This window comes from Eutrigla gurnardus (assembly GCF_963514095.1).
Source record: "Eutrigla gurnardus genome assembly, chromosome: 18".
NCBI lineage: Eukaryota > Metazoa > Chordata > Actinopteri > Perciformes > Triglidae > Eutrigla > Eutrigla gurnardus.
The window spans coordinates 5,775,563-5,803,435 of NC_139929.1; the positions used below are offsets into that span (position 1 = coordinate 5,775,563).

Sequence of the window (27,873 nt, forward strand, 5' to 3'; positions counted from 1 at the left end):
AACCCCTCGTCTGCTTGGCTCCTGCGTTCTTCTGTGTGTTTTGATGTTTTATGTATCAGATTCAGAGTGCAATCTTAAACAGATTTGAGTCTTCGAAAAAGAGTAGCAGCTTTTTCTATTAGACCGCCGTCGGTGAGACTACAATTTTTTTTCTTTGAGCACTCGCAGTCTTCAGTCGCTGTTGTTTTTTAACCTAAAAGAAAGTCATGTGCGTGTTGATAGAACACTAGTTAGATTCCCCTCCGACTAAAGGTGCTATTGTGAGATCATTTAAGTCTTCTGTGCAGCTGAAGGAGTCACTGTGTTTGGTGTTGACCTGACGTAGGAAAGCAGGATGTGAGGAGTGAGAGGAAATGTTGCATAGCGACGTTTTTTGCTTATAATATGAGTTAGAGAGGAGGAAAGTCAAGACAAGTCACTAAAATCACTGGGAAAAAAGGTGATTTTCCAACAACAAAACAATAGAAATGTGAACCTTTCTGTGCGAAAACCAATAAACTAAATGCTACAATTCTGTGGAGAGTTTTGTGATGACCTTCACGCTCACGCAGAGCCGTCTGATCCCAGATCTGTTTCATCTGGATCTGCAGAAATGACAAACAAATAGAAACAGGGACATGTTTTTTTTTTTCACATATTTATTTGTGTGTGCTTCCTTCATCTTTTGTAGTGTTGTTTATCTGTTAACAGGAAAACGGTACCTGAGTGCAGAAAATGGCACATCTTATATTTGTAGGTAGGAACAGATTCAAAATTCATAAACATATATATATACTTCTGTAATAGTGAAAAATAAATCTCATCATCACAAAATACTGTTTCGTACATAAGAGTATTGAACTGTAAACGAGTCTCGGACTAAAAGCTTGAACTGATGGTGACATCTTTCTGTATTTATGGGTAAATATTTCATGTTTCTACTCATTAAATGAAAATGCTAGGTAGACATTCATGAGGTTAGATAGGTTCCTCAAAGATAGCACATCAGCGACATTTCATGGTGGCGCATCATTTAGCACCTTTGCATTAAAGACAATCCCATGTTATGAAAAGCACTACGGTGAGTCCACTTCGTAGAGTTTATAATGTCCTACAAAACTTGCATAGTGAAATATACATTCAGATATTCAGTTGCACGTGGAATACAGTTTTATAAAATGTATTAAAAAAAAAAAAGATTTATATGTATATAAATCAATTGGTGATAGGGTCCTCCTTCTGTGATTGCCCTGCTGTATTGCACTTGCTGGATTAATAATGCTGGACTGGGTTCACTTTGGGGGAGAAAAGCATCTCTTCAGCATTAGAGATGTGTTCGCCGCTGCAGCCCTGGGCTCATTTTTTAAAAAATTGTCCCTTTGCTCTCTCCGTACGGACTCTCCGTGTGCCGGGTCCGTGGACCAGAGTCACACGGGGGGAAGTCTAGCTGCTCACTGCAAGCTCTCTGTCGAGACATCGCTACGATCCGGGCAAAGTCGCTGCAGAAGAAACATACAGATGTTAGAGAGGAAATCAGAGATACAGAGGCATTTGAAAAGTAAAAAAAAACAGGACGTACAGGTCTCCATTTCCTTCTCGCAGATGTAGCTTATGAGATCTTCACAGAAGAAATCATTCCACAACCCTTCATGGATGAATCCTGCACAGTCTTCACCCACTTCATGCCCGTGGGCCCAGTTGTCCGGCTGACCAGGCTTCCACTTCCTGCAGGCGAACAACAGGGGGCGATCACACATTAGATATATTTTCTTGCAGAGGGAATTGAAGTTGAATCATCTGATGTAAAATCTGAATTGTTTACGAGGCGCTTATCCTGTGTTCAGATTAGATTTGATCCCGATTCGATGAATTAGATCACAGATCTTAATAACTTTATCCTTTAAGTGCAGTTTTGTCAGCTTGAATGTTTTGCTTTTGCTGCAAGAGAGAGCGGGAGCTGCTCTGATTGGACCACCCTAAATAAATAAAGGGCGTATTGAACGTGAAAGTATTTGTTTTGTTTGAATGGGCAGCAGGAAATCGAGGAGTGGAGGGTTTTTAGCGCTTTTACGCATTTCAAAGCACCAGAAAGTTGAGATTCCCACCAGACTTGGTGTTTGTTTCATGTAAGTGAAGACCTACCGCGTGTTATTATTACTGGAAAGCCGTATTCTGCACAGCTCTGAAACAGAATATCCATCCGAGGACGGCACCTACTTTCATGCAGGATGAGACGTTCCCCTACGACGGAGGTATTTTCTGATTTAATACTGACGTGAAAGTGGGTTTGGTCCCGTCCAGCCAGCGCCAAACGTTCTCCTCCTCCTTGTCGGTTAGACCCATCCAGAAGTAGCCCTTTCCCAAGCTCTGCTTCTTCAGCCATTTCTGGAGATCACACAAGGACAGGAAACTCAGTCACAGCTAACAAGTTACCTCACGCGTTACAGCCGACCGTCCCTCCAACACGTTAGCATTTCAGGTTACGTAATTCGTCACCTGTTCCTCCATATCACTGATGATCAGCAACGAAGCAGACATCGATTCACAGGTCGCCTTTGCGTCGTCAAAGCTGTGCAGGTCTTTGGAGAAAAAGTAGCACTTGTCTCTGTAGTTCACCCAGTCTGAAGGGCATCCTATAAAACACAAGAAATACCAGATTATTATCAGTGGTGCCCGATTATCAAGTACCTCAAAGATATTCAGAATTCATACCTGGGGCCCACAGTGTTGGAGCTACTGCCTCATCCTGCAGGGACACGGGGCCAAAAGGCATTATTGGAGCCTGGATTGGGATCCCTGGTTGCCCCGGTGGTCCCGCTGGCCCCGGAGGCCCCACTGGTCCTAGCAGTCCCCTTGGCCCCTGCTCACCAGCTGGCCCTATTGCACCTCTGATCCCTGATTGGCCCTGTGCCCCCTGAGCACCAGGCTGCCCATCTCTCCCAGGCAGACCGGCAGTACCTGGCTCTCCTTTAGCGCCAGAAGGTCCGGCCCTTCCTCCCGACCCTCGGGAGCCCTTGGACCCGGGGACGCCGGGTACGCCTGGCGGGCCTTTTAACCCTGGCAGACCTGGTTGTCCTGGGAAACCCTGCTCTCCTCTGGATCCTCGGATCCCTGGACCACCCTTTTCCCCTTTCTCACCCTTCTGGCCAGGCTGACCACTAAATCCCTGAGATCCTTTGTCCCCTCTTGGCCCCCTGGGACCAGGAGGACCTGGGAAAAAAAAGATATACTATAAGCTAGTGCACTTTAAAAGAAATATTTCATGAGTATGACACACTACAAGCATACATCCCTCACCCTGTAAAATAGTGAAGTTGGTTATGAGCTGGGAGTGCTTGTTGTCCACCAGCTTCATCTCCTCCATGACAATGGAGAGGTTGGTGACCTCCTTGTCCACGCGCGCCGCCAGCTCCTCCTGCTGGGACCTGAGAGTGGCCGCGTCCGCCCTCACGTCCGTCACGCTGCCGTTCAGGTTGACCAAGAAGTCCGAGTGGCGCCCGACCGTTTCGGAGCAAGTGCGCAAGTCGTTCAGGTTGAGGTTGATGGCGCCGAGGAGCTGCGTGGTGAAGCTGATGTTGCCGGTCACGCGGTCCATGCTCTGCTCCGACTCGTCCAACCGCACCTCCAGCCGGTCGAACTTGCTGGACGTGAGGTTGCCGAAGTCCCTCTGCTGGTCCAGGATCTCCCTCAGGGACTGGTCGTGAGCCTCAGCCATGCTGCTGGTGTTCTGGATCTGGCCGGCCATGAAGGCGAGCTGTGACCCCACCTCGTCCAGGCTGTCGTTGTTCGCTTTTGCGAGAGCCGAGGCGTTGCCCGCCATGACCTGCAGGTTATCCACCTTGCTGCGGAGCCACTCGGCGTCGGACCGCGTCTGCCGGGCCGTCTGCTCCAGGCTCTGAAAGTCATTGCGCATTTTCTGGATGGCCTGGCTGGTGTCGTCCACGGAGCGCTGCAGGACGGCGATGAGGCCCCTCTGCTGGGCCTGGGTGAAGTTGAGGCTGCTGATGCCGAGCAGCGCCTGGTCCTGGAGTTTCACCTGCTGCTGGACCTCCCTCTGCACCCTCGCCGTGTCGTCCTGCAGACCCCCGATGATGCCGCCGTGGGACTGCAGGGTGCTGTTCACGGAGTGCAAGGTGGCTGTGTTGCGTTCCAGCAATCCCCGAATGGAGCCCTGGCTGCTCTGGATGTCTGAGCCAATGTTCTGCAGCTGACTCAGCTTAACTTGATCGCTGTGGATGCGTTCCTCCACCGCAGACAGCTGCCTTTGGAGAGTCCAGATGTTGTTCTTGAAAGCCTGGATCTCTGTGGTGGTGTTCTCCGACTTCTGCCCTGCTTGATCATCTGACGGCGGAGATTTTGTACAAAAAAAAAAAATGTGTCAGCCGGTCATTTTGGCTTTTACTTCAAATACGATTTAAGTCCAGAAACTCACCGAGCTTTTTCAAATCCGTCTCGACAGCAACTATCTTTCCTCCATAGTTTGCGATGCCTTCGGAAACACTGTCGACTCTTTGCACCACTGGAAGGAGAAACAGGTAGAACAAAGGTTAATGTCATCGTCTCATCACAGGCCCCCGTCCTTTATTAACCGAGCAGACTTGCCTGCAACCACAGACATCATATATAAAAAGGATCAGAGAGGAAACCACTGACAGATACTGGAAGAGATGCTCTTGTGGTCATGTAATAAAGCTGGACTCCATTACTGTAATCTCTTGGGTTTAAAGTGTGACAGGGAGACGTAGAAATGGTGGAATTTGCAGAAACTAACGTTCGATTGAGTGACTGAAAAAAGGTGGCGAAAGAAAGAGAAGGAGGGAGGAGGAAACGTTGATACAGCAGAGATGGAGTGGGTGGTCAGTGATGGGGAGACACTGGTGAGGGTCCTCGGGGACAGGAAGTGACCTGGGGGGGGGCTCTTCAGTAAACAGGCGGATCAAAGACAGCCCGGAGGAGACAGACACTGTGGCAGGGAGGCTCTTCACGCCCCCACGGGCGACACCGGCGTTCATTTCCTCTGGAATGTGTCTGGGATTCCAGGGAATCAGCCCACTTCTATCACCAGCCTTGGCAGGGAAGCGTCCCCGAACTGGGAACTGCATGGGCTCATCTAACTGGGAAAGACGCATCCCAAATGACTGTTCCCAACAGTTCAGTCACAATGCTTTCAAGTCACCAGAAAGACAAGATGAGCTGGTTCAGATCCATCCATCCCTCCAAAAAAGGATACAGGTAAAGCCTTCCATTCATGGCTTGAGAAGCACTAATACTGGCTTTAATTTCTGGTATAAAAGTGAGCCACTACTTTATATCCTCATGTATATTAAACTTAAACATGAAATCACATTCTTGCTGAGGAGTAGATGAGAAGATCGACACCCCTCTCATGTCTATCTGTTAAGTATGAAGCTAGCAGCAGCCTCCAGGTTAGCCTAGCTTAGCATAAAGACTGGGAACAAGGGGGAAACACAAGCCTGGCTCCGTCCAAAGGTAACAAAGTCTGCCTGCCAGCTTCTCTAAGCTCACAGCTTACAGTGCTGGCATATTTCCGTTACCTTCGGAGAGAGCCAGCGTAGCTATTTAACCCTGTGTCCAGTATTTACACTAAGCTAACTGTCCTCTGGCTGTCTCTTTAGCTTTACATTTGAGACCGTTACTGGTATATTTCTCAATTAATATCCTTTAGTCTAGAAAACACACATTCTTTAGTCTCAAGACTGCAAGTAAAGATCTTTTACTGTTGTGGAAACATTTCCCTGAAGTAATAGACAATGAGCTGTTTGGGAAACTGAACGTTTAACCAAAATAGTCACTGTTGTTTAATTGATTCCTGTCGTTACCCTTTTATAGAAGGCACCCTGAGTTTTCTCATGGAACAAATAAACAGATTTAAATCAATAATAATAATACAAATACACTTGAATTGCCAAATAATTTCCACGACTCATGTGTGAGTGGTGCTTAAAACCTTCTTTGGCCTCCGTATTTAGTCAGAAATAGTCAAACAGAATCACAGGAGGAGACGTCGGGACGGAGCGTCGGTTTAACCACAAACAGGAAACAACAAATATGTCTGCCGCTGTTTGTGGTGTGTTTACACCTTGGAGTTAAAAAAAAAAGCTAGAAATTGAAAAGCAAGGCTGTAGCAGAATCATGTTCTTATTTTGAGAATAAAAACGACACACAGGGAGTTATGTCCTCCAGTCTCTTTTCTTTCCATCTTTGAGGAAAATAAATGGGACTTCAACCCTCCAGAGTCCACATAATGACCTCATATTGCTTTTGGTTGTGTCAATCAAGACCAGAGAGGAGACAGAGGTCACCGCCAAACCTCGACGGTTGAATGACACCAAAACAAAAGGGTCGCATCGAGCACCTTTCTGCGGGTCGGCGGCGGAGGACAGAGGACAGAGGGAAGCACACATGTTAAGTGCATAGAGCACTCCGGGTCTCACTGCATAACCATCTGGAGCCGGGAGTGCGTTCAGCCTGAGCTGCGGTTCCCCCGACGGAGCGGGGCGTCGGTGCCAGTAAAAACCCAATTTTCAGCGGGTTCTGCTGGAGTTGCACTGAGTTCACTCGCCGCTCATCTGGGATCAATTAGGCCAGCATGAAAACATGCACCGTGGAACAAGTACGGAGCGAGCTCCGAGAGTGCGGGGGACATCTGCGTTAATGCACTCAAGACGTACAGATAACCCCCCCCCAACATGTAAACTTCTTACAAACTGTGAATAAGGAGGGAACATACGCAGTGGCATGTTGGAGTGTTTAGCACAATTATGGCAGGAACATTCAGAGTTCAATTCTACGGAAGACGGCGGGACCGTTTCCCGACCTGGAAAAAAAAATGTGAAAGAGCCAACCAGGAAGTTCAGCCCCGCAAAGCCTGAAGACCCTCCCGGAGGAGTGAGCTTTGGGGGTGTTGGTAAAATAAACTGGGAGAAGACGGAGGGGCTGAAGCACAAAGAGAGGGGACGTGGTTGGAACTTAAAGGGTCTGTTCGGCAAATACAACGAAATATGTTAGCTCTGCCTTCACCTCAATATGACAGAGGTTAATGTAAGTCCATTTGTGACGGTGACAGTACTGAAAAGTATTTTTCCAAATTCACTGTCCCAGTTACTGTGTGTTTCTATTGGAGCAACATTCTGCTGAATAGATGGAGCCCAATAAAAAGAGCGGTGAGGCCTGTGGAAAGCATCCTTCCACAGATGCTGATGATGAATTCAAACATCCATTCAACCCCTTTGAATACAGTGCTGCAAGAATTAGTCCCAAAACCTGGAAATGGCTTAATTAGACTACCAAACCTGGAGAAATAACGCCAAAACTATGGCATCTCTATTCCTACTCGCATTCAAGGAATAGCTCAACATTTTGGGAAATAACGTCACTTCCTTTCCAAGAGTTAAATTAGATTATAGATACCACCATACCTAAGCTAAGCTAACCAGGAGCTTCACCATAAAATAGACAGAGAACATGAGAGTGGTATTCATCTATAAAGTCTAACAAAATGAACTTATTTGTATTTAAAAGTGACTTCTGCTCATAAATAATGAAAATATAATTGAAAAAGAACAGCCATGTCATGTTTGGGCACAGAAAAGGACCACTCTGGTGATGATGAGGATGAAGGCCTCTCGCCCCCACACAAACACGCCCAAGCTCTCAGTGTGCTCATGCACTCATCAAGCAGCAATGCTCTTATTTCTTGGCAGCACGCAGAGACAGCGAACGATATGTTTGGACGCCCACTTCCTCAGCGAGCTCAATCATTGAAACATAAAAGCGTGATTGTGTCGTCGGAGTGATGTTTAGACATTTCGACACGCTATAATTGCACCCGTCAGGTCGCAGCGACGGTTTCTTGGACGCTCTTACCTTTGTATCCAAGCACAGCGACGGCGATGGTGAGGAGGGTACACAGGACATAGAGCAGCGCTATGGAGGTCTTCAGCGCCCATTCATTCTTACACTTAGTGCACTGGGTGCCCTCCTGGATCCCTGTGCACAAAGAAAGACCATGTGATTCAGTACATTTTGTTTTCCTGGAGCAGAACGGTCTAAAAAAGGACATGTGGGTAGAATTTGGTGTTAGTTAGGGACTCCACGTCCAGGAATCCCACATCTGGACAAACAGCCCCGGAGTCTACATTAAAGGGTCCGGCAGTTCCCTCAGGGTCCGGGTGGTGAAGGGGGGCAGGGGACGCAAAAACAATCCCCCCCACTGATTTGTTTACACTCAGTGACATGCTTGTTTTCCCAAACTGTGCCTTCACTCAGCAAACATCCTCCTTTTTTTCTTTTTTTTTTTAAGGCGATCTCTCAGGATTCGCCGAAAGTAAATCATTTTTGTGAAGCTTTAAACTCGGTCTCTTCCGTGCAGCCTCAGTTGACTTGGAAGTCAGACTAAAAAGGCCCTCACTCGTGGGGACACTTGTGGAATATTTCTTTCTGAGGATATCTTTCGTGACAGATGAGTGGCGAGATCCACAGCGCTGACGGGAACACAGCTGCGTTTCATTTTCATTTCAGGAAGTGTGTGTCTCTGTTTGTGTGTGTGTGTGTGTGTGGAGAGGTTGGGGGGGTGGTGGTGGTGGTGGTTCTGGTCTCGGTCATGCACCTGGAATGAGACTCACTTTATATTCGCAATATGAAGGAACTTTTTTCAACATGGCAGCACAAAGAGTGTAATACATGACCATCACCACCTCAAAGTCAGTCAATCACATGACCGTTATTAATCAACCTGTAAGGAGCCAGGGCCGTTTAGCGCCAAAGACTTCACCGCACATCTAGTTTAATACGTGAGGTAATACTTCAATAAATACAAAAAACCTGCGATCGGCCCTCCAAGGTCTCGATGGGAGCCGAGATGCCAAAGTTAACAACTCGACTGGTTCTTGTGTGAGGGGATTGTTAATGATCGCCGGGTGTTAGACCTCCGTTAAACACGAGTCCAGCTGGAAGGGAGGTCTCCTCAGCGGCCGGCCAACCTGAGAGAACACGAGACTTACGGTAAAAAGCTCAAGAGTTACACTAAAAGGGTTTTTTTTAAATGTAATCCTTCCATGGTTTTGATTCTTTGCCAACTCAAATGACCACCCTGCCAAAATGGAGACCTACTGAACTGCACTGTTTCAGAAAATGAGGAGAACTCATCGAACTTCAGTATTTGTTTAATGCATATAAGTGTGATGGGTTATCTAGAAATTCAACAGTAAACACCTTCAACACATGGACAAATATCCATATCAGTATCAGCCTAAAAAATCTAGAGTCAGCTGGGTCATAAGCTTTAGATAAACAAAGTATTTACAGATCCAGCAGATATGGAACAACATAGCCGTTTATTTAGAGATGTGTGTGACCTGAGCAATATAAATCCAATGTTTTAGCTTCGTTTTGGCCTCCACCAACTCCAGAGTAAGATATCTGACTCTTTAGATGCTATATGCTCAAGTGTTCAGCTGGTTGCTAACTTAGCCATCCTGTTGCTTGGTGCTGATGGTGTGCAGTGGGTTTTAGAGCTCTTCCATTGAAAACAGCTGCCTGCTGTGGTGGAAAAAGATATAAGAGATAATTTCCTGTGCATTTTTCACCACAGTTCTTTCAGATGACATATGGCCATTTGATAGTTCATATAAAAATATTATACAGCACCTTTAAACAGAGTACTTTATTTAATGTCTTCCACAGTTTCGACCCTTTCAGTCCAAATATCCGCCGTTCTTTATATACACTTTTTTTTTGTGTGTATATAAATCTTAAAGCATGACATCTTTGTTTAAACTAAATCAATGATTCGTGACTTTTTCTTGCCAGAATCTTCACGTCATCGACGTGAGATTTATGTGGGCGGAGAAAGAAAACGTTTTGACAAAAAGGTGCAGAGAAAGAGAGGAAATGCTGGAGAAGGGAGAATCGTGAAGTTTGTACCACACACCTGAGAGTGACCTCAGCTCTTAGAGCCCTAAAACATGGCAGACGCTCATGTCAGAACCATGTAAAGAGCCTCTGCGGGCTCCTTAAAATGTTTTTACAAGTGTATATGCCTGAAAGACATTCGTCTTGTGCGCAGCTCCGGCTCTGGGTGTGGAGCCAGTGACGAAGCACAAAGTGGCTAACACAGCTGTGCATGAGGAGTTACCGAAGTCTTCCCTCGCCACCGGTTTAACCGTAAGCAGAGAAGTGCACTCTGGGAATAGGGCCACGAGAAATGATTGCGTTTCTGAATCGTTCATAACCGCTGACATGTTTTGAAGTGTCAGCTCATGCGTGCTTCCACAATAAAGCGAGCATATCAGTTCATCAGTTCACGGGAATCAAAGCGCTGCTGCCCAAATGTTGCTGCTCCAATCCAAACACACTGACAGTGTTTACAAATCCACTACGCTGAAATGATACCAAAACACTTTGTATGCGTATAAACTATTACACGGTCAAAAAAGCTTTTTTTTTTCCCCCTCCGTCTCGGCGCATTGACTGATGATCTTCAGATGCTCGGTGGATAAGCGGGGAGTTTCGCGTATGGAGGACACCTGGCGTAGGCTGAAACACATGGCCGGCAAACACAACAACAAGAAAAGGAGGGCTCCTCCGTGAGCATGCAGACATCAGATGGAGCAGCTGTATTCTCCTCAACCCCCGCCAACCACCACACCAGTGGGCTGTTGGAGGCTTTATCAGGGGTTGTGACCTGCTTGCTGTTCATTTCCCAGTGGGTCACTTCCTGGATGAGCAATAAGGGGAAGAGACAGATGTCGGACTGGACCACTAAGAGAGAGAATCTATCCATCTATACATCCATCCATCCATCCTACATGAATCCATGTGATGTCCATATATACATGTATGTCATCAGCATAAGTAAAGATATCAGGCGTTGCTTTTTTTCCTTCAAGCAGCTGTTTGCAATTCATTTATTGGATTGATTTTGTTTTTTTTGTGAGTGAGTTAATCAGTGGCTACATTATGCTTAAGACTGGGTTTAAAAGTTTACAATACTAGTAATTATTGGCCCATGACTGTGGAATTTTGATATTAATATTTGGAAGTTTACAAAATCCAATAACGGTTTATTAGTCGATTTTTAAAAACAGGAATGATCCCTCATATATTTATAATTACTTCCAAGTTACATGGGATATTTTACAGATGAAAAAACATTTTTTTATTCCCTATATGCTAACATACTGTATATATTGCCTGATAATGCTATCGGTATAACTCTATATATAACCAACCATATACGACGGTCGGCCCGCCCCCAGAGAGACAGACAGGAGGAGCAGCACAGGAGCAAAGCAATATACTGCTGTGGTTGGGGACAGCAGCGAAATGTATTTTAGGCACCCAAATAAAAGGCCCACATAAACAATATCAGTGAAGTGTACACTATATTTAGAATATTTTCCAACGTGGTCATGGACTGAAAAGTACATGTCTGAAAGGGCTGTGTGACGGCAAGATAAAGTACATTACAAAGTATAAATATAGTGTTCCCTAGAATGGATATCGATTCTTAAGGCATGTTATTGATATATTTACAGTTTACAGAATAAGAGAAACATACAGTGATAGGATACAAACCCTGAAAAAATGACTAAATCACGTTTTGCTGTGCAGCAGTACTTTGCTTTGCGCTTTAACTTCTGTCTGTTTCTCTGAATTGTGGGTAAAACATTGACTATGTATTAGTACCTCATATAAACCCCCCAAACCATCCCTGTAATGGTAACAGCCAAACACCCACTTCGTCCAAATGCAGAAAGAGAGAGACAGAAAAGACATCCAGTTTTTTAGGTTAACAACTTGGCTTTCGGTTGAAAACTAACTGTTTATTTCTTTTTATTTAAATGACTATATTTCAATATGAAGCAGGTCCTAATTACACGTTGAAAAGTAATCATTGAAATCCTGTAAAAACAATGTTTATAAGTAACTATAGGCATCCATGAAGCTCACCTTACAGACAAGTTTAGCTTGGATTGTTCTTGTTGGCAGGAATATCAAGCTAGATTTAGCGTCGTTTGTGTTTTTAAAAATGTGTCTTTCCGTATACTTTTGTATGCTGTGAATACACTTAACTGCAGATATGAACAATAATAAACTCTATGGCTTCACATTCCCTAACCGGCTGTTGACATCACATACGGCCAGATGGATATGAGACAGTCAGGACCAACGTCTTTCACACATTCTCATTCTCGTCACACTAACACGCTCCAGATGCACAAAAATCCCAACAAATGGAGAACATATCTTGAGGTTTTGTAGCACATGACGTTTTGGCTACATGTGGAGTCAAGACGCTTCTAGTGTGACAAACTTCTTCTTTTTATTGAATATTCACAATTAGGAAGAGCAGAACTCGAAGTCGACTGTGGGAAAACCCCAAGTGAACACTGAACGCCTTGTTCACAGTTTAACATCGGAGTTTGAGTTTGGCTGCTCGTCGTTAAGTCAGACTCGGATTCGTCATCTTTCCCTTTTCGCTTGAGCAGACACAGTCGGATCGGATTGACCACAACCACAAAAAACAGCCGTCGTCCAGGATGCTCACGACCACAACTTCTAACAGAACTGATGCTCCAAAGACAAAGCACCTTCCCAAAACAACAACAACACACCAGCGGGGCTTTCACATGTGAATGTCATTGTGTGTTTTGGCTCAATGAAGTCCCCCATTGTTCCTGCAAAACCCCTATGTTGAAATGATATTCGGATCCTGTCCACCTTGATAATTGAGTGTCTCCGAGTTTCTTTCACCAGCCTCATTTCCTGAAACAAAGACTTACCCAAACAGCAGTCTCTTCATTTCAACATTTGCCCTAGAAATACCAAAACCATTTCCAGAGCAGAGCCCAGCCAACGCGTGGGCCCTAGCTCATTAAAACACAATGTTTATTTACTGTAAATATCAGAAGGGACGCTATAGTAACGGATGAGAACACAAAGCTGTGAGCTGAGGTCACGCAAAGTGTGATTTGGATCCTTGCCTCACTTGACACACACACACTCACACACACTCAACCCCTTTCAAAGAACCAGAGTGCAGATTACTCCAAGAGGGTAATCACCGAATTATACCTGGCACCGAAGACAAGGAGAGGAGTTCAAGACAAACTGGAAGAAGTCCTGTGAGCCTCGGCTGAACTCAAAAGTATATTAAAATGAAATGATACAGTACAATAACTAAAGAAAGAAAGGAAGAGAGGATGAAGAAAGGGGGACAGAAACCAGAGGAAGGATGGGGGTTAGTCTGAGAGAAAGAAGGAAAGGGATGGAAAGAAAACTTTGTTGCTCTCTAATAACGTCATACGACTTCCTTCTTCGCTCCGAGCACTCAAGATTTGTAATGACCAATTATAATAACCACAGCCATTAGAGGGGTTGTCCTTCAAAATGAGGAAAGGCAGAAATTAAATAAAAAAGGAAAGAATGTCTTGCAGACTGCTCTGTGACATTATCTAAAATAAGACGAGGCAGTTTTTCAGTTTTCCCGATTGAACATCTTAAATCTTAAACAACAAAGTAACTTTTAACTAATGCTGGCAGATAAACTGGAAATTAGTAACAATAGTTTTACTCAGAAAACGGAAATAATTAAAACCACCATTTGTTGCTTTAAAGATTTCTGCCACCGACACCCCCTAGTGGTGGTTTGTAATCATTCCCATCATCCGGCATAAACGGTGTCATTTTTTGTGCGGACAAAAACGTATGCTTTGAGAATAATTTGAAAAATACTACAATCCCAGTGGCCTAAATGACCAGTATTTGGTAAACGCATCATTACATCACAAAAACAACGGTCGGATGTTATTCATCCGTTGCTCCGATTGTATCCCTGCTGATTGTGAAACGTGTTTATTTTCTCTACCAGATGCCAAAAGATTTGTTTCCAATTGTTTTCTTGAATAACAGTCATGTTTCATGCCATCTGTCCTTTATTACGCAAAAAAAGAAATAAGTTTCGGTTTTACAAGATCTCCGATACACTGTAATCTAAGCCAAGATGTTTTACGGTCAGGAGGGAGATGATGGCTCAATGAGTGAGTCACACACCGCTCGGCCTTCTCAGTGGCACGATGAGGTGGCCTGCACTGACTCATGCAACAGTGTGTACTGTACAGAGTGTACCGGCGCATGACTTTCACCGTTGGTGGTCGTAAATCAGCCACTTTGAGACACGACTTTAAAGAAACAGTACCCCCTATTTTTGGATCTCCTCACGCATGTTTCAGTGCACCTCAACCTGTCTTACTTTTTACTGCAGCATTAGAAGTTCAACTTTGTAGCTGAAAGGAAGGAGATTTGGGAGATTTTCTGGCAAAAATAATAATAAAGTGATTTTGATTTATTTATACAAAACTCGGGAACGACCAAACAAATGCATAAAAACAGAAATGACATCACAAACAGCTCTTATTTTCCTCTAATGGAACATGTAAAGAGAGTACACGATCCGCAGCCAAGGCACAAAGCCCTCCCTCGCAGCGGAGGTCCTGGCTTCCTGGTATATGTTCGCGTGCCCACCGCCATCACGTCGAGGCCGTACCTGCCAATGACGCAATCAGAGGAAGTGCAGAATTAGGGCCTAAGGGTTCTGAGTTCACGGGATGGCGTTTTTCGGGGGTCCTGCAGGAAACCGACACCGTCCCCCCGACTCCATGTGTGGCCCCGGCTCCATCTCTTTTATTACATGTGATGGAAACCATACGCCTCCATCACATGAGACGAGCAGGCATGATGACTTAAAAGTGAAGACAGGCAGGACGAGGCCAACAACGCTCCGTCGCTAAAGGATTAATTCAGAGGAGAAAAAAAAAATAAATGTGGGAAAATATGATGGAGAGTAGGAGAGCAGAAGGATTTAAATATCTGAGGTGGAGAGAAAGCAGTGATGGATGAATTGTTACAGCCAGTTATCCTTGTCACATCATCCACAGTGAGCCAAGAAGCTCTTGGGGTCTATGACATGGGCCAGATCATCCATGTACAAAAAAAAGAGAATATCTCTCACATTTTGTGTCACATCCAACACGAGTCATTGTCCAATTAAGAGACAAACACGATCGTAGCATCCAGGCTCCGAATGTCTCGCTGTAGGGAGGCGTGTTTTTTTAATTTTTCCCACGTGGAGATCAAATTCATCTGTCAGAGTTCAGTACGGTGACAGGTTTATGAAGTTCTATGGACACATTAAAAAGGAACGAGGCAAGAAGTGGAACACTTTGTTTTTTTGCTAATACACAGTTGAAATATGGCTTACCGAGTGCATAAACACCTTCATCAGCCAGCCTCCATTTGGTGAAGTTTGACAAATGCTGAAAATCTTTTAGTACTGTAATAAATGCTCTTTGAATTCGCATTCAGGTCAGGGAGTTTGCACGTTCTCCTGTGTCAGTGTGGGTTCTCTCTGGCTTCCTCCCACAGTCCAAAGACATGCAGGTTTGGTTAATTGACTCTACATTGCCTGTAGGTGTGAGCGGTTATCTGGGATGGACTGACGACATGACCAGATAATGAATGGATGCATCGACTGAGGGAAGCTATTTAGCAGCTAAATGCTCCACTATGTTCACCAGCTAACCTTGTGTGGACAGGCAGCGTCCGGCGGTGGATCAAAGACTGGATTTGAGGTCTGTAAAACCAAAACAACGAGCTAAAATGAACAAACCTCGAGCGGTCTTTCAGCTTTGCAAATAAAACTCCGGACAGAGACAGAAAACTGGCCAAAACGGCCCACTCCTCATCGTATAACGACGTCCCTCCAGCTGATAGTAAAGGTAGAGAAGTAAACACGAGCAAAATGGTTTTCAGATGAGGCAGCACCCCCCCTACACGGGTCCGGAGGGCCCCACACGGCTCTGCACAGACTCACTGCAGTTACACAAACAGGTCGCCTTTCCAGAAAACTACATCAACAATGGAGTGGGGAATGGGCTTACTTAGCGAAGGGATTTGGGGCCCAACGGAGCGACTTGGGTTTGAGTTACAAAGCAAAACATCGGAGCTTAAGAACCCCGAAACGTTTCAGCTCTCTAGTAAGTGTGTGCTTCTTTATGTCTGTGTGTGTGTGTGTGGCCCACCGGTTAATGACCATCACATTAGCATCCAGAATTCGATAGTCTGCCTACGCTCGACTTTCAAGGAAACACAACACCATCAGCAGAAAGGAGAAGTGAGATCAAAGTGAGAATGCGGGACAAGAAAAACAAAAGAAACACTTTCTCCGATGAAAAACAAGTTTGTCTTCGGTTGGCTGCCATTCACCTGGAGGGAACGCTCACAAAGTGCAGCAATATAACCGTAGAGGATTTTAATGGTAATCCTTCAAACAAAATTCTGTCAGCATTTTCAACCCTCAGCTGCAAGGATCTGGATCCGAGTTTCTGGATCTGAAAACCTCATCTACCTCGCCCACTGGTTGCTTCAGGTGCCAGTCAAAATGTGAAAACCACCAAGACCCCCGGTGCCGAAGGATCGCTGGCAAGCACTTCAAACAAAAACAAGACATCGCCAGTTGGAGAACAAACCCCCCCCCCAAAAAACTGAAATCAAAACAAATAACGTGACAGTTTCCCCTCTGATGAGCAGCTGCGATAATAAACCACCAAATGGTATTTGAGGTGGTGTTTACTGCAAACTCCTACACGTGCATATGAAGGTGGAGGTCGATTCTTTCTAAGAGGAAATGTATGCTTCGGAGCTGCAGTCGAGTGAAAACTAACGCAAAACAGCCTGAACATGCAGTACCGACGATGGCCACTAGAAGCATGGTGCAAGACAAGTCCGATCGGAGTGAAATGACCAAGAAAAACCCAACTTTCACTTCAAGAATATACAGATTATAGATGTTTTTTGGGAAACTGTGTGAAGTTAAGATCTCAAAAGTGAATTTAGGCTGATGTCCGTCTTGTTAAAGATTAAAACGTTCTTTTTTTAGGTGCGTTAGCTCGATAAATGAACAAATAAGACAGAATGACTTCTGAGGCTGATCTTATCTACAGTCTTTCTGCTTTGAGAAAAAACTTCACAAACATCCAAAAACTAAAAATATCCAGCAGAGGAAGAGGCCAATTCTAATTCATCTTTCAGTTGTTGTAACAGTCTACCGTCGCCACTTCATGCTTCCTGCAGTTTGAAATGTAAATGTGCTGGACTACAGTTCCTGTTGAGATGCTGCCAGAGAAAACCAGGAAGGCTTTAAAGAGCTGTGCAGAGTTTTGGGAGACTTGACAGAAAAGCCGGCCCGGGGGGAAAATCTCAACGGAGTACTTCTTTTGAGTTTTTTTTTTTTACAGGCCATGCCCACATCAGCCAAACTCATCACCACGTTGGCCACATCCGACTCTGCCACATGGACAAGAGGGCCGCTTTTATCTCCCTGAGACACGTCTCTCCTCAGGCAGATCTGCCGTCTTTCATTCCGGCCCCGTGGTTTCTGCTCTGGTGTTGGCTTGTGGGTAATGTCGGTATAACATTATGGTCGTTGTGGAGAACGGCGCTCTGTCATTGTCGAGGGTTGCTTGCAATAAGAAGCTCTATCATTTATCACTGGCTTACGGAGGGCTGTAAAATAGGAATACCACTGTGTTGTCAGGTGGTTAGGCTGCCCTAAAGAGACTTAGAATGAAGTCAGTGACAGATTAGATTATATAGAATATATAGAATAGAATATATATTATTAATATATGCAAGAATCGAAATATAATCTTGAAGTTGAGCAACTTTTAAAAACGAATACTAATTGAAATACTTCACAAAAATAATGAAAATTTCGTCAGTGGTGATGGTTAGAGGCACATGTCTGACGTCTGTCAAACACTTTGGCTTGATTTAATCACCTGTTTATGGTTTTGTAGATGTTTCTGTCTGCAAGAATTAAGTTGACCTGTTATTAGAAGACTGAATACACTGAAATACTAAAAAATACATTCCATTTTCTGGAGAATTTGCAAGCAGGAGGCGCTACTGGTTCAAGAATTGATTCTATTGTTCTCACATACACTATTGTTTGGATCTGGATCCTGGTTGAACCATTAGTGCAGAAATGAAGGTTGATTCTCAAGCTCTATTATTTCACACAGCGACGTTGAAATACAACTCAATAAAACCTGGAAGTAGAGAAGTATATTTTGCGCTGGATATCCATTCCTCGTGCAGTGGAAACCGGAAAACATTCTGATCCCACGTATGAATCGCTCGGCGCAATAATTCGACTTCAAGGGTGAGAGCAAACCGCGTGCAGAATGTTCAATACACAATGATGCACTTTTTCCTCCAAAGTCAGCAAGAAGAAAATAGAAAAAACAGGTCTGGAGATTGATGGGATGCTCTCCGCGGTGGGTAACAATGGAAAGGCCTTGTGTCATGCAGCATCACGGGTTTTGGAGTTCCCTTCTGGGTGGCCCGCCACGTCTGCGGTGGGATGCGGGGGCGTGGCCTGTCAGTCGACATGACAACAAGCCATCTTCTCCTGCCTTCAGGAAGGAGAGGGATAGTCTTTCTGCCAAAATGTGTTGAGACACACAGACTGCAGACATGGGGGCGATACACACTTCTACCTCCGAGGAGAAGCCGAAGCATCGAGAGGAGCCGACGTCCCACTAATGTTCACCAGACGATGGCTTTAAACGACAACTGTTTGTTTAGGGGAATCTAGATGAAGTGCTGGGATGGGGAACTCCTCTCTGAGCGGTGGAGGAATCTACGCTGTCCAGGCGTCATCAGCCTTTAAAGAGATTACTTTATTACTCCAAACAGATCTGATTACTAAAAAAAGAATGATTTGTAATCACACTGCTGTGCCTTCGCAACCTTTTTAGGGATTCAGCAACTTGTGCAACGCAGTGATGGGTAAGAGAATACTGTTGAAGGGATCACGTACACCATCGTGCTGTTTTTCCTTCTGCTAATTAAAGAAAATAATGAATTCTGATTACTACGTGTGAGAAAGGGTTTATTTTAGGACTTTAGGGAAAGTGAGAAACTTGGATGTCTTTTCAACTGGAGCAAGCTTTTACATCTTTAAAGCAGGTTTCCATGCAAACTGGATGACATGGTGAAGTATATACAGTACATCATATAAGTAGAGTTAGTCTTTCAAGATTCTCAATCATCTATAAATATATTAAGAAACTAACGATGCTTTTTGGATAAGAGGTGAATGACCTCAATAATCTACTGTCTGTTTTCAATAAGGTAAAAAGCATTGAACTTTTCTTGAACAACTATATCACCAATAGGACCAAACTTATGTTCCACAACCTGAACAATTTAGATTCAGTAAATAGTTTAGCAGTTTGTGATTAATTGCGACAAATTGTTTCCTTAACGTGGACAAAACTTTTCAACCACGGCCTCCTCAGATACCTAAAACATGACATCTTCCCTCATCAGTTAGATCAGCAAACCCCTACTTTATTTGTTGCTGATTCTTAAACTGTACTAGAATATATGGAAAGCTGTGAATGTGAACTATTAACACAAACTCAGCAGCTTTCCGTCACCGTGGAGCCCCCCCACATTCACTCAGTGTAAACAACAGAAATATTACCGTATCGTATTCCTTTTATATTGGTTAATTAACCATATGCATGCATGCACGCTCTATCCAAGGCTCTGCAAGGTGCCAGAAAGGGAATGTAGTGAATTCCCTGCGTCTGCACTCTTAGCCACACATGGAAAATGTGATAGTCATTATGTATCTGACAGAGTTTTGGAGCGGTCCCTCGCCGTTCCTCTCCGCTTCAACTCCCTTTTTGCGAACCAGGAAACGGTAGGTTTATCTTGGCAACGCTCGCCGTCACCCCCGGCCCCCCTCGCTTTCATTAACATCTTGGACTGTGAAGAACAGATTCAGGGGGTTTTATGACTTATACTAAAAGATGGAGGAATTAGAATCCCCAAATTCGTTGTTAAAGTGTGCCTGTGAGTTCTGCTGCCGGAGGTGTTGGGAGAACTTTTTCAGTGTTGGTAGATACGAGAGACTCACACACACACACACACACACACACACACTGGAGGGAATACAAATGTAAGATCTAATGTCGAAGCATGTTCCCTGCAGAACAAAGAGCTGCAGCTCGCCAAAGTCTTTTCACGGGAGGCGTTAAAGGAACACAGGTGCCTTGGATCGGCCTTCTCTCTGCATTGCTATTGTTTCATTTCATTACTCAATCAAATGACTCAGACCCCCCCCCCCCTCCTCCTCCCTCTGTCCTTAAAGGCTCTTAAATAGAGGCATTACTGAACTCCAGAAACCCTCCTCTCTTGACATCTGCATGTGGGTCACGTCAAGGACACCGGGGTTATTATGGTGTGTGAGAGAGAGCCGGAGGGGGGGGGGGGGGGGGGGGGGGACTTCGCTGCTTTTACTCACTCCGAAAAGGTGAGTCAGAGAAGTCACTGACGCTCAGATGATCACAGGCCAGATTGAAAATAGCAGCTAACTACCAGCACATGTGTTGTCCTGGCAAAAACATCAGCGAGCGACGCCTGCTCTTCATATCTAGCGCCCGGAGTCGTGTTACTGCTGTTTTATTCGGCCTAATGAAGGCGTAACGGGGGGAGAGAGCGAGGAGGAGGAGGGGGCTGGAGGGTTTGGACGAAAAGTTTACAGGATGCCTCAGAAACTGATTGGGATGTTAAAGTCATCTGTTTGTTAGCTGCAGTTTCATTGTTCAGTGTTGAAACATGGATTCAAATAATCCACTGATTTTACACAGCAAAGTCAAGAAAGTAACCATTCCAACGTCAATCAAGTGACATCACAGAATGAGATTGGATACAAAGACACACTGGGGGGTGTCAAAGTGCATCATGGGCAAAACATACAGGATGTAAACTGTGTGTTCATACATGTACTCGAGTACGAGTAGCTCAAAATGATACTTGAGGGCAGCGTGTGTGTAAAGGTACTTTGCGCGGCCGGTTCCGTCGTGCAAAGAGAAAAAGAAAAAATGATGCTTTTGTGAAATTCCTGTGATCGGCTGCCATTTCCTCCTCTGGCTGCCGTTCTTCACGTTGAAGCGGTTCTGTGGGATTCCTGGTTGGAGGGGCTGAATTATAACGGAGATAACGCTGACATCTGAGCGTGAGTTACGACGTCTGAAAAAAACTGCAGCTAAGACTGATGATTTTTTAATTGTATGCTCTCCGCTCTTGTCATAAAAAGGTGTGCAGTTTGTGATTCATGTAAACAGTACCAGCTGGCTCTTACATCGTTACACCTCCCTCCTCTTTTCTTTATCTGATACCATCACACACACACTCAAAGCCTTATCTCCTCACAGAGAGCTCCTCTCTCATGCGATCCAAAGCCATCCATCCACTTCCTGCTTTTCTCTTACAACCGGCTGCGTCTCCTCCACCTTCTCCCACTTCCTTTTCACTCCCCTTCCCATCTCCTGGGAGAAAAATACCCCCTTCCAGCTCATTCAGCGTCTTGGTGTTATCTCTCCTCCTGTCTGTCTGACAGTGTGAGATTCTCCCCAAAAACCAGATACGAGGAAATCCCTCATTCCTGGTCTGCACATCATCTTTTTTTGTTTGAACGCAGAGGCTTTCGTTTTAACAGCCCCGCTCCAAAGGAATCTCTGGGAGAACTTTCTTCTCACTGCACAGAGAAAATAAAACTTCAGCCTGACGCATGAAACCGAGACGTGGAGCTGGTTTCTGTAAGCCACTGGCTGACATCTGACTCTTTTTTAAAAAAAATCACATTATACTTCATTGTTTCTGGGTGACTGCTTGGGAAGTATAACATGCCTGCCTACTATTTTATTTTTCCTCACTCACACAAACACTTTAATGCACCACTTTCACCTCTTGTCACCACTTTAATTTTTAAATCTTTCTCGAAAGTGCTTTGAGGTGTTTCCATGGCTCTCGGCAGCTGAATAATCTTGTGGTGGGTGGAAGATTTTCGGGGCCAAATCGATAAAAAAAAGAAAGTAAGTGCCCAGGCTATAGAACTTGTACATGACGGATGGCATGAAACTAAAGGAGGACTTGAGAGAGGAGAAAAGCAGCAGAATTTCTGACTCATCAGAGCCTCATCAGGAACACCGTTGTGTTTATAGTGAATGGGCATAATTAGTCAACAGGTGTGGAGCAATAAACCACAAACAATCAAGCTCAGGTGTTAAAGAGGCAAGATACCTTCTCTTTTTTTAAATGACATGTATAAAACATACAGTTTGTGCTCAAGCTGAAAATTAATTTATGGCCTTGAAACCACTTTTAAAAAATAACACCTAATTACATCACCGAGCCAAAAGCCAAATTTTACTCTCTTGGAAGTCACAGAGAAGCCCTGTGTTTTCCACTTTAGCAGATGACTTCAGTAAGTGTTTCCCCATCAATGTGTGCTGCCTGCAACAGGTGTTTAACCCGCTGCAGACTCAGGTCAAGTATGTCCTTAAACCTGCAATAACTGGTTGTTTTTTGTCCACTTGGGGGCAGCAGAAACAAGCTGCAAACAGCATCGGCATATTCATTTTGATTTGGTGACACAAAAGGTTGCGTCCAATCAGGAGACACATGGACCAAGTTGTGTGTTAAGTCCTTCAGATGACCGACTTTGAACTCTGTTTTGGTCTCCACCAGCGCCTGAGGGCGGGATCTACTGGAGTTAAGTTATGAGCTGTAAAAGCAAAACAACGAGCTGAAAGATGCCATAATGCTTGTCAAATGTGACCTTAGCCAATACACATCGGCATCTGATCCACTGTTAATAAACAAAACGCTATTACAGCAGGCCTTGAGACTCACATGAGAGAAAATGTGCTTGCACATATGTTTGTGAAGGCATTCTGTCTGTGAAGCCTCAAGGCCAAAGGAACATTTTGAAGAGGGCTTTATGCGCTTTACCAAAGTATTAAATGATCAAGACCTGCCATGCAATGTTAAGAAAGAACTTAAGAGGCCGAATTTGAGAAAACCACAACACAATTCTGTAAAAAGGCCAAGAAACCACAGCAAAGTGGATGAAAATCCTTCATCAGACATTCTGTCAAACGCGCTGCCAAGTATCGCATGACAGTATGTATTCAACGTGTCAGGGTTGGCCAAAGGCTGGCGAGCCGTGTTAACATAACCGTGTTTGAGTCCGCGTTAACCAGGATGGATGAGGTGGTGGGGTTGAGGTGTCATTTCGACTACAGCTGAAGGTGGTTTGTGAAAGGCGTGGGACGCTCTTTGCCAGAGAAACCCACCGGACCGAACCAAGCCCCGGCTGTGCTGACACAGCTGGTTCCAGGCACAGACACCCAGCGCCATGCTCGGCTCCAGGAATGTTCCGGGCCTCGCTGGAGAAACCATAACAAGTGCAGGAAATAGATTAGTACACTCTGGGTTCCACACCGGCCACAAGCCTCCTGAGCCCGGTCTGTCCAAAACCCACATGTGTGGGAACTGGAGACAAAGCATGGGGAGGGAGTGAAGACCCCCGTCCCCCGACATCGGATCCCAGGAGGGGATCTGCATGGAGCAAGCCAGTGTCCCGGACTCCTACCTGCAGACCAAAGTGCCTCCAGGAAACATCCAGCAAAACCATCCAGCAATGCATGACATGAGAGCCGGTGGTAAATGTCATGAATATTAAATATGGTGTCACTTAACTGTGGAGAGTAAAACCCTGCCTCCAGGTGCTGCTAGCGTCATGCTAACATACATTTGCCAGCATTATGGCTCAGAGATATATCTTGAATTCCTTTATTATTTACCAGAGATGGAGACTTTATAGTTACAAGGTCTTTTTGACAGGAGGATTTCCAGGTTTAAGTGAGGCCACGGGGGCGACTGCCAATGACCAATGAGTATACCAGCTCCAGAGGGGCTGTAGGGGTTCAGCCAAAGCTCAGGTAGCTTTCTCTTTTATTCTGATGGCCTTCTTATGTCAAACCCCCCCACTGGAAAATAAATATGTTTAAAGCTTGAGCACTGTGGAAGCAATTCCGGCCCGGGCTTCAACTTGGCAGGAAGACAGATGGGATTACCAGATGAATTCACTCAGTGAAGTGTGTGTGTGTTGTGCATTTCCACTTGTATACAAACTGACGGAAAAATATGCGTCTATGTGTGTAAATACACACGATGCATGCATACCTTCTGGATGACGTTTGCGTGAGAAACAGTGTGTGTGTGTGTGTGTGTGTGTGTGTGTGTGTGTGTGTGTGTGTGTGTGTGTGTGTGTGTGTGTACATTTAAAACGATTTATTGACTGGCAACCACTGACTACTAAGCATTTCAGTATGGTTTGAAAATCAATTTGCAGAGACTCGAAACTTGCTATAAATAGACAATTCAACACAGTGAACATAGATTATATATTCAAGTGCAAACTATAAATTGTGTAATGTTTAATAACCAATAAAAGCAGATGCTTACTGTTGTGTTTCTTGTTAACACCCGAGAGATTGAAGGTTCTCACTGGTGCCTTGGAAACAGCCACAGCTTTGACACATCTCAACAATTTTAAACGCTGTCAGTCTCCCGGGAGAATGTGATGAATCAAAGCAAAACATGCAGCGAGGAAATATCCGCTCGAGTGCTGAGATTACGCCGCTAATAGTGGAAGAATGAGGGTTTGTGATTGTTTGCGTGAATGCAGCTCGATTGCACAACAAAGACAGACGCACTGGAGTTTGGCCCCTCCGAAACAGCTGCCGTGTCCCCCGAGAGGGCCAACGGCACTCAGCTCGGAGTTCAGCAGCTCCCTTTCCTACTCCTCCAAAATGTCAAGAGTTCACTTGAATAAAGTTAAAAGTGAGAGCAGAGATTTGGCTCAGCCCCCGCAGCTCTCTAATCTAATCCATGAGCGGGACTCGCACGCGCTCACGGAGAAAGACAAACAGGACGCTTCTACTCGGGTGACTCGGATAAAAGAGATTGTGTTTTAACACAGTTTGAATTCCTCTCAGCTGGTGCTGGAGTCCGCCCGCTTCACATCCCCTCTCTCTCTCGCGTGGACCTCGGGGCCCAAAATGTGTGCGAGTGAGTCATGATGCAGCAACACCCCCCGATACGGAGACACGGAGGCTCCTGATCCCAAATCAGTGTTGAATCAACAGAAGGGTGATGGAGCACGCGCTCCGTCTCCAAGGAAAGTAGTAGAGTGTGTGTGTGTGTGTGTGTGTGTGTGTGTGTGTGTGTGTGTGTGTGTAACACTTTTCTTCTTCTCTATCGAAAACACACACTTGATGACAAACATGTGCAACAAGCAGCAGAAGGAGGAGCGGTGATGTTAGCCGAGATCTTTCTGGATGAAAACGGTTGTGCTTGATGATCAGAAATGTTATATTTATGAAAGAAAAATGGGAAATAATGGGGGGGAATAGTTAAAAAAACTGAAAAGATATATTTTTGCACTTTCCAGGAAGCGTTTGTCGTGGGAACTATTTGTTTGGAAGAAATTAAAACCTGTTGACAGTGAGCTATTTTATGGTTTCGGAGTGAAAAATGTCCCCAAACCTGGAAAAAACCTAACCATGACTGGTTGCACGGCTTGATGCCACTGTAGTTAAGTGTTGCTAATTTGGGTGAACTGACCCTTTGAGCTTATCTGTCCTTTCATCCTGGTCCTGTCTGGTTCACTATAGCGTACAAGTCCGATGGGAACACTTCTGAAAGCGGAGCCAGACTGCAACCCTTAATCTACACAACCTACACAATGGTGCATGTGTACAGTATTCCCTGGATACAAACAGAAAAATATACACGGACTACAATTTCAGTTCTCTGAGGTCCTGAAGTGTGATTAAACGTGTCGAAGTGACTCAATTTGAGTGGATGAAAGAGAGATGAGAGTTTGAGAAATGTCTTGATCTGGTGAGCTCTGTCGGCCACTGTGGTGGTGGTGGTGTTGGTGGTGGTGGTGGGGGGGGGGGGGTGTTAGGGGACCTCACAGGCTGTCAGCCACATTTAACCCAAAACCCTGTGGAAGCATTAGCGACCGAGCTAAATATCAAGACGGATGAGGCTCCGGCTGCCCTGAAAAATGTGTCTTTTGTGTTTCAATTAGACCCGAAAAGCACATAAATGTTGAGGTTATTAACAGCAGGAAAGAGGGAGACAAAAGCTCAAACTGGGGCTGAAATCCACAACATTTCATTCTGAAAACAATAGAAAAGTTTTATGATGGGGGGGAAGTGTTTCCTCTTTTTTTTTTTTTTTTTTTCACTCACCGAACCTCTTGTATCCAAAAGACTGTACTTCCTCCTCGTCTGCAAAGTCGTCTGCGTGACATAATCAGAAACATGACATAAGTGGGTCATACTGGCAGCACATTGTGTCTAAAGTGAACCGACTAAACACAACAGTAAGAAACGCTGCAGGGCAGGGAATCCATAGCGTCCTCGAGTAAAACGATCTGTGTTTAGAGTGGAAGCAGACAGCGGAGCTGCGGATAGTGGAGCATCATCTCCGGGGTCTGTGTGTGGAGATAGGAGGTCCAGAGAACTGTAAAAGCCACAGGCTGCGGTTTCTCTGGGTTGTTGACAGTAAACCCTAATTACACTCTGCTGCACCGAAGACTGGAGCGGAGCGGGGAGGACATCGGGGGTAATGGTGAACAGATGGGGGGGCTGAGAGGGGAGGCAGGGTTGAGCTGTTGGTGGGGGGTCAGAGGGGGTTAGGGTGCTAGATCACCTCAGATCCTCCCGTTAATATTAATGTTACAGTAATTATGCTACAAATGCAGTAGTTTTGCTTTAAGAGTGTTGTAATAATCAAATCAAGCATATTTTGTTTACCATGATGAAGTGTTTTGGATGCAGCATCTTGTTTCTCAAATATCATAAATTCAACAATATATAAATAAATAAAAAGTCTGTGCAAATAGTTGCATCCTTCAGTGGGATGCAACTAAGTGGTTTAAGAAGTATTTCACAACTTCTGCACCGCAGTACCGTAATGTCATCCAGATGTGAATCGCGCAACACAAAGAGACACGCACAGGGATTTGTAGAGAATCTGTGTGCGTTTGTAAAAAACAACAACAACACAACAAGAAAACAGACTTTTAAAGTGAACGTAGAGGAAACACACACCTTTCATGGCGTTTTATATCTCGTTGAGGATTGTAGAAGAGATGAGGACCCCCTGTCACTTTCTGCGCATCTCAGCATCCAGCGCGACGGCGTAAACTTTCTCCACGCAGAACGACGCACGCTAAAAAAAAAGTAGAAAGAGATAATAAAAACTACGCGCGTGTCTTCATGTCGCTTTAAAATCCCATCGTCTCTGTCGTCGCTTTGCTCGCTTCGTGTTTGACGAGGAGTGATGTGATGTTCACGGAGCCTGGAGGAGGAAGAACTGCTGCTGTCTCGTTAAGAACCGCTGTTAAGTTACACAGAAAAAAAACGAGCGTCTTTTCCGGTGTTTCTTCCAAAATAAAATAATTTCTCTACTTCGCGAAGCCACCGATTGCTCGTCTGCGCTGGAAAACTCTTATTTTGAAGGCGGCATTTAATTTCCGTGTGTTCCCTTTCTTGTTTTTTTTGTGGTTTCCAGGTTTTTGAAGTCGTAGCAGGGACAGTCCCGTCCTCTCCTGCCGAGTCTCCCCCCTGTTGGGACGGGGAAGGCGCGGACAGACCCCGGGACATTGCACTAATCCAGCCGGAGATGAGATTACATTACTGAGGGCTGATGGCAATCACGTCCCCGGGTAAAAACAATCTGGTACCCATTAAAATCATTTCAAAGGTTTTTTTTGGGGGGAGGTGGTGCTGGACATTTCAGTGCAGTTCCTGTGTTTTTATATATTCACATCTCGTTTCCTCTCAGGATGAAAAATCAGTTTCATATTCATATGATATTCCTTCGGGGGCCACGTCTCTGCGGTACTGATATTCATGTGGGTTTGGGGGTATTTTA

General features: G+C 44.9%; 1 protein-coding gene across 1 annotated transcript; it reads right to left on the minus strand.

Moving 5' to 3' along the window:
* Positions 1 to 199: 199 nt before the first annotated feature.
* Positions 200 to 27,321, minus strand: LOC311028808 (collectin-12-like). Its single transcript, XM_084033595.1, has 10 exons — positions 27,048 to 27,321; positions 26,184 to 26,234; positions 7,867 to 7,989; positions 4,412 to 4,498; positions 3,277 to 4,320; positions 2,692 to 3,189; positions 2,476 to 2,612; positions 2,255 to 2,364; positions 1,559 to 1,704; positions 200 to 1,478 (listed from the first exon to the last, which is right to left on the minus strand). The coding sequence occupies exons 1-10, from the start codon at positions 27,052 to 27,054 to the stop codon at positions 1,459 to 1,461; spliced, it is 2,223 nt and encodes a 740-aa protein (XP_083889721.1). The 5' UTR covers positions 27,055 to 27,321; the 3' UTR covers positions 200 to 1,458.
* Positions 27,322 to 27,873: the final 552 nt, after the last annotated feature.

Coding starts and splice junctions, on each gene's coding strand:
- LOC311028808 (XM_084033595.1), bottom strand. Junction 2,613..2,691: donor TCCAACACTGTGGGCCCCAG/GTATGAATTCTG, acceptor TGTGTTTTATAG/GATGCCCTTCAGACTGGGTG. Junction 1,479..1,558: donor CGAGAAGGAAATGGAGACCT/GTACGTCCTGTT, acceptor TTTCTTCTGCAG/CGACTTTGCCCGGATCGTAG.